General features: G+C 40.1%; 2 protein-coding genes across 3 annotated transcripts in view; both read right to left on the bottom strand.

Moving 5' to 3' along the window:
- scube1 (signal peptide, CUB domain, EGF-like 1) overlaps positions 1 to 12,121 on the bottom strand; it is a 591,791-nt gene that overhangs the window by 16,200 nt on the left and 563,470 nt on the right. For both annotated transcript variants that reach the window (XM_083632214.1, XM_083632215.1), the window contains one exon: positions 10,766 to 10,918. In XM_083632214.1, the coding sequence (XP_083488340.1) occupies positions 10,766 to 10,918 (153 nt within the window). The remainder of the gene's footprint in view (positions 1 to 10,765; positions 10,919 to 12,121) is intronic.
- mpped1 (metallophosphoesterase domain containing 1) overlaps positions 1 to 12,121 on the bottom strand; it is a gene marked incomplete at both ends in the record, with an annotated part of 437,213 nt that overhangs the window by 252,718 nt on the left and 172,374 nt on the right. The window lies entirely within an intron of this gene.

The following is a 12,121-nucleotide window of genomic DNA, read 5'->3' as shown; positions in this document are numbered from 1 at the left end:
CCAGGCGAGGAAGCTAACATGGCGGACCTAGCAGCAGTGCTAACGGAGCTAAAGTCACTTAGCTCAGAGTTTGGCGGCTTTGGACACAAACTGGATAATATCGATAAACGTATGGGTGAGATGGCCGGCTTTATTGCCATTTTGGAAACCAACATGTTAGAGGTGAAACGTGAGGTCGCTGACAATACCAAACGGGTGGGAGAGGCTAATCGACCATTGCTGGAGTATGTACAGGATATGCTACCGCGCTGGCTGAAACGGAGCACTGCCGACGAGCCATTCATCCTAGAGAGAGTTCACCGAACTCTAGCTCCGCCGAAACCGAACCAGCACAGAGTGGTTCTCATTCGATTCCTGAAGTTTCAAGACCGGGAGCTTGTTTTCCGCTCCACTAAACAGCGTGACATCACACATGAGGGAAACAAGCTCTCCTTTGCCCAGGACCTCTCGGCTGAGACTATGCGACAACGACGTGAGTTTGACACGGCCAGAAGAGTGTTTATCGAAAAAGGAACTTTCCGCGGATTTCAGATCAATCCATGCAAGATGAGGGTTCTCCACAACGGGAAGCTACGCGTGTTTTCTACACCGAGAGAGGCGGAGGATTTCCACCGTGGAGCCAGGTCACCACCACCAGAGAGAGGGGGAGGCAGGCCATCGGCGGAGAGAGGAGGGGGCGAGCCACCACCACTAGGGGGAAGATGAGCTTCGTCAAATGAATGCCAACTGATAGTGTTTGCTGCAGGTTGTATACGTCCACTTTGATGAGTCCCACGAGACATATTATTTTTCTACTTTTACATATACATTGATCTACCTCTCTCGATCTCCATTGACTTTATTTTTCATTAGAACTGCCATAATAACAGCCTACTTTATTCTTGAAGAGACAGGCTAATGGAGAGAGATTGACAACAGCCTATGCTGCAATTTTATTTTTTATTTTTATTTTTTTCTCAAGCTAACTACACGGACTGTCTACATGGGCCTGAAGGAACATTATAAACATATAGAATATTTTATTTTTGAAAGAAAATGGTATAATAGCTTGAAATTGTTGTTATCACGATTATATTATATATGTATATGTATATATATACAGTATATGTTTATTTTATTATTATTATTTTTCTACTATTGCTGAAATGGGACTGCGTGTTCTTGAATGAACATTTATAATGGGCGATACATTCCTGTAGCTTAATTTTTTTTCTTTTTTCTCCCTTTCTCGTTTTCTTATATTTACGGGTTGAACATAGGCTTTAAATATAGTAAGTGCGTGGTTGACAGGGTCAACACCATTGGTTGCCTGTTGAGTCGGGCTCGAACAGTTTTGCTGCTCCCCTTTAGAGTGGATCAGCACAAGCCCCTTTTTTTTCTTGAGTAAGGGTGGGGGGGAAGGGACTTAAGTGTTCAATGTGTATATGTGTAACTATGTGTATTTTTATTTTTGTTTATGTACGTCATGCACTCAATGTAGTAGTAACAACTTTTACTATTTTTTTCTACAGAATAGATATGTACTATAGCATATGGAACATCCAAACATCCAAAATATAAAGGTCACAAGTTGGAATGTTAGGGGACTAGGGAAATTAACCAAATTGAAACAGGTTATGAACAGAATTAAACAGCTTAAATCAAAGGTAGTTTTTCTTCAAGAAACCCATCTGACAATCTTGGATATTAGACGGGTACAAAATAGATGGTCTGGTCAAGTGATATATGCATCATATAATAACTATGCTAGAGGTGTACTTATTCTTATTCATAGAACAATACCATTTCAAACTATTAAAACAATTCAAGACCCCGCTGGAAGGTATGTTATCACCCAAGGTAACATTCTCTCTCTCACACTTAATTTAGTCAGTGTATACGGCCCGAATGAAGACAACCCTAAATTTTTTGAAGATCTTTTCCTTACTTTATCCACTTTACGAGGCTCTTATATTATAGGAGGAGACTTTAACTGCACTTTAAATCCAACCATGGATCGTTCTACAGGCTGTGACACGTCTAAGGCAAAAACTAGGAATTCACTAAAACAATATATTGTGGATATAAATTTGGTTGAAGTGTGGAGAGAACAGAACCCTAACAAAATAGAGTACTCTTGTTGCTCAGGTTTACGTAAATCCCGCTCTCGTATCGATTATTTTCTTGTATCTAGGGAACTCCTGTCCAAGATCAAAGGTTGCTGGTATAATAGCATAGTAATAAGCGACCACGCTGCCATCTCATTAAATATTTATATAGAAAAGTTTATTCACAGTCCCCCTACATGGCGATTTCAAGTGAGATGGCTACAAAACACAGAGTTTGTTACATTTATGAAAACTAAAATAGATATCTATTTTGAATTGAATACTGATCAAACTAGTGCCAGTATAAGATGGGAAGCATTCAAAGCATATATTAGAGGAGAAATAATCAGTTACACGAGCTCCAAGGCCAAACAACAAAAAATAGAGATGGAAAATTTGGAAAAAGAAATCAAATTGCTTGAGGTAGATACAAACAGAAGAGATGACCCAACAAAAGAAAGGGACCTACTTCTTCTGAGAGCCAAATATAATAAGTTATCTGCAGATAAAGCTGCAAAAAGTTTAATGTGGCTGAAACAATCTTTTTACGATCAAGGAGAGAAAGCTGGGAAACTTTTGGCATGGAGAATTAAAAAAATGCAATCTGATAGAGCAATTAACGGTATAATGACTTCTTCTGGAAGTCTAACAGTAGACCCATTGGAAATTAATAATCGTTTTAGAGAATTTTATGAACATTTATATAGCTCAGAATGCTCCCAAACTTCAGCAGAACGTGACGCATTTCTTGATCAGTTTCAATTCCAAATGTTGACAGAAGATGCAAAAAATGAGTTGGATGGTGGTTTAACAATCGAAGAAATATCACAGTCTATTCAAAATACTAACAGTGGTAAGGCGCCCGGGCCTGACGGCCTACCAATTGAATTTTATAAGGCATTTAAAGAAAAATTACTAGTCCCACTCTTAAATATGTACAATGAATCCTATAAAAACGGAACTCTTCCACCTTCTTTAAGACAGGCAATGATAACACTGTTGCTGAAACCAGGCAAACCGCCTACGGAGTGTTCATCATTTAGGCCAATAAGCCTGCTTGGATCAGACACAAAAATACTCTGTAAAGCCCTAGCTAGGAGGTTAGATCGTTATATTCCACATCTGATTCATGATGATCAAAATGGTTTTGTGCAAAAACGCCAAGGATTCCATAATATTAGAAGAGTTCTTAACATTATTCATGAAAAAGCTGATACTAACGATACAGCTGTACTATCACTGGATGCTCGCCAGGCTTTTGATCGTATAGAAAATGGCCATATTTATTTAATGTCTTACCTAGATTTGGATTTGGAAACAACTTCCTTAAATGGATTCAGATCTTATATACAAATCCAATAGCCAACATCCTCACAAATAATATAGTTTCTGAACCAGTTGTTTTGGAGCGGTCTACCCGCCAGGGATGTCCTTTTTCACCAATACTGTTCATTTTAGCAATAGAACCCTTGGCTATGGCTATAAGAGCGCAGACAAGCCTGTCGGGCATCCGGTTGGGTGAACGGGAACACAGAATATCTTTATATGCTGATGATGTGATTCTTTTCTTGACAAAGTTATCTACCAGTGTCCCAACCTTAACTCATTCACTGCCAATATCTGACTGGCATTTTTGGCACAGGCCAAGTATTTCCATAATGTTTGGTCATCTTTCAAGACCCACAGTAAATTCTGTACTAGGACTACAGTGATGTCCAATACCTCGAAATGAAGATCTAAGTCTCTACTTTCACCCCCAAAAAGAAAGTTAGCTTTTAGCATGTTCTGTACTCTACTTATAACCCTTTTTATACACCCCATGTTCACCAAAAAAGCCTGTCTGGGAAGAGAAAAGGGAGAAAAAAGCATTTTTGTAAAAGGGCACAATCTCAGGCATAACTCACTCTCAATTCTTTTATTTTGAACTGTATTGACATCAGACATGTAAATATTATTCGTTAGGACACAAATGACAAAAAAAAAATATATATATATATATATATATATACACATGAAGTGCTTTTTTTTTTACATTCAACAATACAGTTTACCGGTGTGAGTGTGCAGACAGACAGACAGACAGACAGACACACCGACAGACAGACAGACAGACAGACAGACACACACACACACACACACACACACACACACACACACACACGATCCCCCTTTTAGATTTCTAACCCAACATAGGATAAGCAATAACCACGCCCTGTGGCGCTGGGATTGGCCAGGAGCAACACTGGAGGGCACGCAGCCCAGCGATTTCATGAACCAACTGAAGAGCTCTTGAGAAGGACAGCGGGCTGCTGTGAGTGCCTTCTGCCCGCTGCTGCCTAGCTGTTCCTGTGTTTATTTTTGATTTGTTCTGGTACACCCGTCCTCGTCCATGTCTCCCTGTCATATCAACTCTGCTATTTGATCGTTCCCGTTTTCCCCTCGGCTATTCAACACGTCCTCACCGCCCTCGCAAACTGATCGATCATTTCCTCATTCCTCCGATGATCAAACACATCTCTTGATTACTTTCTCCCGTTTTCTCCTGGCTGGCACAGAGGAAGGCGACTCCAGCTCGTGCAGCGCGCCGAGGGCGTTTCAATGGCGTTTCTCCTGTCTGCACAAGGAAGCGTTACCCGTTCTCTGCTTTTCCTCTTGCTCAATTTCAAAACAACAGCTGCGGTATGTGTTTGATCGCGTGCTGTCGGCTACCCTTTGAAGGCAGGGACCTGTGTCTGTGTCACAGGCTGGGCAAGTGTTTGCTGCAGGCGCTGCACCAATAAAAACAAAAACACGTCAAACACGTCCTTGGCGGGGAAGGCCATTGCTGATATTCAGTCAATTCAGTCTTTGGCGGTGAATGAGTTAATGCAACAAATTGAATTATTTGGGCGCTTCTCTGGTTATGAAATTAACAACTCAAAATCGTCGATACTATTTTTGAATAAAGAAGAAAGATTGAATCCAGTCATACAAACTCAATTTATTAATGCAAAGGAAGGATTTACCTATCTTGGTGTCAGAATTACCCCTGAAATTAAAACAATCGTCCCAACAAACTATGACCCACTGGTGAGCAAAGTGAAAGAAACATTGGATAGATGGATGACAATGCCCATATCAATGATTGGCCGTATTAACATGATTAAGATGAATATATTACCCAAATTTTTATATTTATTTAAATCGCTCCCTCTCCCACTTCCAAAATCTTTTTTTACCGAGCTTAATAGTATCCTTAGTAAATTCATTTGGAATAACAAGAAATCGAGATTAAGACTTGGACTACTGTACCTGCCTTATGAAAGGGGTGGACTTCGACTTCCGAATTTTAAGTTGTATTACTGGTCGGCTCAGTTACGTTCTGCAATGTTTTATTTTTCAAAAGAGGCTTCTCCAGCCTGGACGGATATTGAGCAGACATCTGTACCAAACCTTCCATTAAAGCTGTACTTATACTCGGCAGACCCAAAACAATTGAAAAAATCAACAGGGAACCCTTTCCTCAAGAATACTATTGACATCTGGTTCAAAGCACATCAACATATTGGGGATACTCCTCCCATTTCTCGCCTCTCCCCCATATGGGGTAACACGCTCTTCAGGGCAGGGAGGGCAGATGGTGCTTTCAGAATCTGGGCAGACAGAGGTGTGCAGAATATAGGAGACCTTTATGTGAAGGGTAAACTTCTTACATTTGAACAGTTATGCCAGAAATATCATATTCCTCAAAAACATTTCTACAAATACCTGCAGCTGAGACACTTCATACTAACAAAACATAAAGATATAGCCCCCTATCGTTGCATCGGCGCTGTTTCTAGGCCGAGCGCCTGGCGCAGCGCAAATCAGTGGGCGTGGACCAGCGCACTTGATATCGTCGTGCTGGCGCTACACGCAGCCTAAAGCATTACAACCACGCCTTTTAAGCGTAAAATTATGCACCGTCATGCTCATTGGATAACTGCAATAAACGAATCGCACGCTTGCCTTTTTAGCTCCAATTCCACTGGTCCCGCAAAACCAGACGAAAGCCAAGCGCTCTGCCCCCCCCCCCCCTCCCTTCATCCAGTCTTGTCTGTCTCCATTACTGGCTATTATTCCATATTATTATGCTTCTCAAACCAATCTAACTGCAGTTTAAATACTGCAAGCATGTAAATACGCTACACTATAGCAAGATCAAAGTGAAAATAATGTTCTAAATGCATCAGCTAGAAAAATATAGCCTATTAGATTGGTGAAAGTTTGTCCAGAAAGATATCATTTTCTCTCGCCTGCTGCAGGAAGGATGATGCACATAAATATAGCCTACATTATGTAAAGTCATTGCATAAATGTGTTTTTATTGTAAAACTAAATGTGGAGTAGGGCCAAGTTATTGGAGCGGACATCACAGTATAGCAGATGACAGTAGAAGCTTCCGAAGCGCGTTGCGCTGTCACTTATCTAAATCACGTTAAATCGACAAGGGATATTTATAGCCCCAGTAGGACATATATGTTTCACATAGGGTGGTGTTTTCATTTCGATGTTTTATTTGGTCCAATATTGAAATGTTCTACAATTGGAGGTTGTCTTACCATTACACATTATTTAGATCCTCCCTTAATATAGGTTTTCGGCTCATTTGGTTGCTATTTAGTAGCGAAATGGAGAAACACAATGCATGTTGGGACATTCACATTGCAGTGAACTTACAGCTTATTTTTTCTATGGGACTCTGAGCGAGGGAGTCAGAGACAGTCGGTATTGTGCCTGGCAGACTGAGGAGAGAGGGAGAGAGTGACACAGAGAAGGGTGACAGAGGAGAGAGCCAGAGGGGAGGGAGAGAGCCAGAGGGGAGCGCTCCGCGCAACTGGCGCACTCTGAATAGGCCTGGTTTTCAAAAGCGCAAAGCGCTAAATGTATGCCAGGTCGGAAGATAGCAGTACGCCGGTATTTAGCGCCGACACGCCCACTCTGGCCCATTCTGGGACTGCGCCACGCCCATTCGGCCTAAAGCGCATTTGGCAGCGTAAAGCCATATTGATATTTTCCCAAAACAGGTGCAAGGCACGTTTTTTTGCGTTTAAGGCCCGTTTTAGCGCCGAAGGCTTGTGGGAGAATAGGGCCCATAGGGCTCTATTCTCCCACAGGCCATCGGCGCTATTACGGGCCTTAACCGCAAAAAAACGTGCCTTGCGCCTGTTTCGGCAAGATAGCAATAGGCTTTAGGCTGCCAAATGCGCTTTAGGCCGAATGGGCGTGGCGCAGTCCCAAAGTGGGCGTGTCGGCGCTAAATACCAGCCTAGTGATATCTTGGGACCTGGCGTACATTTAGCGCTTTGCGCTTTTGAAAAGCAGGCCTATTCTGTGCCTTCACTGCCTCTTCTCTGTCACCCTTCTCTCTCTCTCTCTCTGAGTTCCCAGCATGCATTGTGTTTCTCCATTTCGCTACTAAATAGCAACCAAATGAGCCAAAATAGATATAAAAGGTAGTTCTAAATTAATGTGTAATGGTAACACAGCCTGCCATTGTCAACATTTCAATATTGGACCAAATAAAACATCGAAATGAAAACACCACCCTATGTGAAACATATATGTCCTCCTGGGCCTATATATACCCCTTGTCGAGTTAACGTGATTTAGAGAAGTAACAGCGGAACGCGCTTCGGAACGCGCTTCTAATGGCATCTGCTATACTGTGATGTCCCTCCAATAACTTGGCCCTATTTCACATTTAGTTTTACAATAAAAACACATTTATGCAATGACTTGACATAATGTAGGCTATATTTATGTGCATCATCCTTCCTGCAGCAGGCGAGAGAAAATGATATCTTTCTGGACAAACTTTCACCAATCTAATAGGCTATATTTTTCTAGCTGATGCATAGAACATTATTTTCACTTTGATATTGCTATAGTGTAGCGTATTTACATGCTTGCAGTATTTAAACTGCAGTTAGATTGGTTTGAGAAGCATCATAATATGGAATAATAGCCGATATATGGAGACAGACGGGATGAAGGGAGGTGGGGGGGGGGGGGATCAGAGGCTTGGGTTTCATCTGGTTTTGCGGGACCAGTGGAATTGGAGCTAAAAAGGCAAGCGTGCCATTCGTTTATTGCACTTATCCAATGAGCATGACAGTGCATAATTTTACGCCTAAAAGGCGTGGTTGTAATGCTTTGGGCTGCATCTAGCGCCAGCACGACGATATCAAGTGCGCCTGTCCACGCCCACTGCTTTGATCTGCGCCTGCCGCTCGGCCTAGAAACTGCGCCGATGCAACGATAGGGCCCATAATGTCTGAACCATTATTGTCTCATATCGAAAATCTCACACTTCTGCCCCCAGAGGGAAGGAAGCATGTTTCTTTCTTCTACACAGATCTGATGTCATATGATAAGGAATCTACTATCGACAGGTTAGAGGCATGGAGAGTAGATGTTCAAGGAGACATAGATGAAGTTGATTGGGAGGAGGCATGTGAAAAAGCCCAAAAACAATCCATTAATACAAGAATGAGGCTTCTACAATATAAGTGGCTGATGAGAACTTATATCACCCCTGTTACACTGAATCGTTGGTCCCCTAATATTCCTGATACCTGTAGTAAATGCTTTGTTGGAAAGGGTACTCTATTTCATTGTGTGTGGGACTGTCCGAAGCTACAAAAATACTGGGAGAGTGTTGTTCAGACGATAACAGAAATTGTTGAAGTGGAGGTCCCACGTCAAGCAAAATTATGTGTTGTAGGTATTTTTCCAGTTAATTTTATTGGTAATTCAAAGCAGAGGACTTTGATAGATTTTGGACTCCTGCAGGCCAGGAGGATGATAGCTCTGTCCTGGAAAAAAATGGAAATACCATCAATACGAGTTTGGAAGAGGGAGATGGCAGCCTGTATGGCACTAGAACGCCTGACTTATATCAGTAGAGGAAGGGCAGAAGACTTTGAGAGGGTATGGGACCCTCTGATGATATTCCTAGCTCTTTGATGTGCAGTTTTATGTTTTTTTTTTTTTTTTTTTTTTTTTTTTGTCTTTGTTTCGTTTTGTGCCATTTATCATTGGTTTGCTTAGTTTATTTTTGTCTTCTTAATATAATTATGTAATATGTGAATTTGATTACTATTGTCTGTATGTATGTGTAATATATGTGGGGAGAAAAATGTGAAACTGAATAAAAATATTGTGAAAAAAAAACTAGCAATAATAACAGTATTACCAATGGCCAAATACTTACCCATAATGATAATAGCTACCCATATTAATACAACAGTGCATCTTTGCACAAAGCTCTCACGTTTAAGGTAGGCTACCTCGGTTTAAGGTAGATTTAGAACAGATTAAAAAAATGCGATTAATCGTGAGTTAACTATATTTTAATCGATTGACAGCCCTAGTTTTTATATATATATAATTTTCTTTATATATATTTTCTGAATTTATATATATATATATACTGTATATATATATATATATATATATATATATATATATATATATATATATATATATATATATATATATATATGTATATATATATATATATATATGTGTATATATATATATATACGTATATATATATATATATATATATATATTAGGGCATTCACGACTAGTGAATTTTACTAGTCGACTAGTCGTCCCTAAAGGTAGTCGACTAGTCGACTAGTCGTTTTTAATTTATTTTTAATAAAAAAAAAAAAAAAAAAAAAAAAATTTTTTTTTTTTTTTTTTTTTTAATCTTTAAGAAAGAACATGAGGTATTTACACGACATACAATACATGGACTATCATATCCCATATCCCCCACAAAGAACATCAAAACACAACAAAACAAAACAAGAAAACTGCATAAGATACACAATAATCCAAGAACAAACAAGACTATTGGACAAACAACCAAACAAAAACAATGCATTCAGCTCCTATCCTGATAAGCCTAATGACACTGGGGTAAAAAGTTCTTAAAGTCAAACTCTGTATGTGGTTGCCATATTTTGGGGATGTCTAAGAATCTGCCTTTGCTCTTGTAGTAAATGTTATCCAACGTATGGTAGCTTGAGAGTTCATTCCACCAGTGAACTACAGCTGGGGGATTGGATGGTTTCCAATTTAAAGCTATGCATTTCCTAGCTGCCAACAGGGCAAGATCTATGTATTTACTTTGAATGCATTGTTTTTGTTTGGTTGTTTGTCCAATAGTCTTGTTTGTTCTTGGATTATTGTGTATCTTATGCAGTTTTCTTGTTTTGTTTTGTTGTGTTTTGATGTTCTTTGTGGGGGATATGGGATATGATAGTCCATGTATGTTCTTTCTTAAAGATAAAAAAAAAAAAAAAAAAAAAAAAAAATTTTTTTTTTTTTTTTTTTTTTGCTAAAACGACTAGTCGACTACTAAGCACAGTGTCGACTAGTGGTTTTACTAGTCGACTAGTCGACTAGTCGACTAGTCTGTGAATGCCCTAATATATATATATATATATATGTATACAGTTAGGGAAAGAAAGGCAGTTTTATTTGATGGAAGGGGTGCCATTAAAATTTGTCCTGGTACATCACTAACGATTTTCTGTTTTGTAGGATGTAAAATACAAGAAAATACATTTTTTAATAAACATTTTTATAATTTTTCATTTCAGTGCGACTTTAAGCCGTGAGTAGGCAGGACAGGCAGCACCTACCATCGTAGGTGACGTACGGCACCTGGAAGCCTTTGCCGCTGTTGCCCTCATTTGTCTTGAACTGGATCCAGAGCTTGCGGGAGCGCGAGGTGAAGGCGATGGGCCGCTCGTACGTCTGACACGTCTCATAGGTGGTGATGGAGGTGGGCAGGGCTGCAGGAGGAATAGAAACAGTAAAGCGCTAATCTGGATCCTCACTTTCACCTTGTCTTATCTCCATATAGAGTACCGCAGGGATCATGTATTTTTGTAGGCTTACCCAGAAGTCCCTGCATGTCCTGGTTCGTAGGCAGACACGTGCATAGATAGACCCCAGGTGGTGCCCAAGCACCACCCTCTGAAGGATAAGTGACCTTTTTGCAAGACACATCCACGGCCAGCATTACTGTGTTTCAGAGGCTCTCACAGACCCATTTGTAAAGCTAGAGTGAACATACTGATATCCCCAGAAACTACAATGTCGAATGAATCTATTGGTACCAGCCATGTCATGCTAGGTTGTTGGTAATGGGGCTAAATAATACTCAAAATTTAGGCAAAATTTTGCAGAGGAAAAAACTAGCATGGACATTTTCAAAGGGGCCCCTTGATCTCTTACCTCAAGATATGTGCATGAGAATGGGTTCTATGTGTACCCATGAGTCTCCCTTTTACAGACATGCCCACTTCAGCTCATTCAGAATGCTGCTGCTAGAGTTCTAACGAAGACTAAGAAAGCTGATCACATCACTCCAGTTCTTAAGTCCTTACACTGGTTGCCAGTGTGTCATAGAATAGATTTTAAAATACTGTTATTAGTCTATAAATCACTTAATGGCCTAGGCCCAAAATACATAGCTGAATTGCTCCCACACTACAAACCGTCTAGAACTCTTAGGTCAGCAGGGTCCAGCTTATTAACTGTCCCTAGGATCAAATCAAATCATGGGAAGGCCGCATTTACCCACTATGCTTCTGCTACCTGGAACAAATTGCCTGAAGACCTCAGATCTACCCCAACCTTACTTACTTTTAAAAATAGACTAAAGACTTTTATGTTTACCGTCGCTTTTAACTCATTGAGTGCCAGCCACTTTTGGAAAACGGATGCTAACAGTGCCAGCCCTTTCAGAGTGTTTTCAGTGATAACTCAAGACCCACAGAATATTCTGTGATATTAAAAAGAACGATGAGACTCTCTTGTATCATCAGCAAAAAAAAGTTTATTGATATCATTTTCCGTTCTTTAGTTATCAGCCAGAGAAGATAGGTTGATTTCACCAAAAACAGACGTTTCAAACTAGAAGCTGAGATAATGAGCCTTTTGTGAAATGAAGCATTTCAAGCACATCACTGACTCTGAAGCTAATATTTTCT

The sequence above is a fragment of the Poromitra crassiceps genome (assembly GCF_964638095.1).
Source record: "Poromitra crassiceps genome assembly, chromosome: 2".
NCBI classification, from domain to species: domain Eukaryota; kingdom Metazoa; phylum Chordata; class Actinopteri; order Beryciformes; family Melamphaidae; genus Poromitra; species Poromitra crassiceps.
The sequence above is the reverse complement of the archived record's forward strand: the minus strand, read 5'-3'. Positions and strand labels throughout refer to the sequence as shown.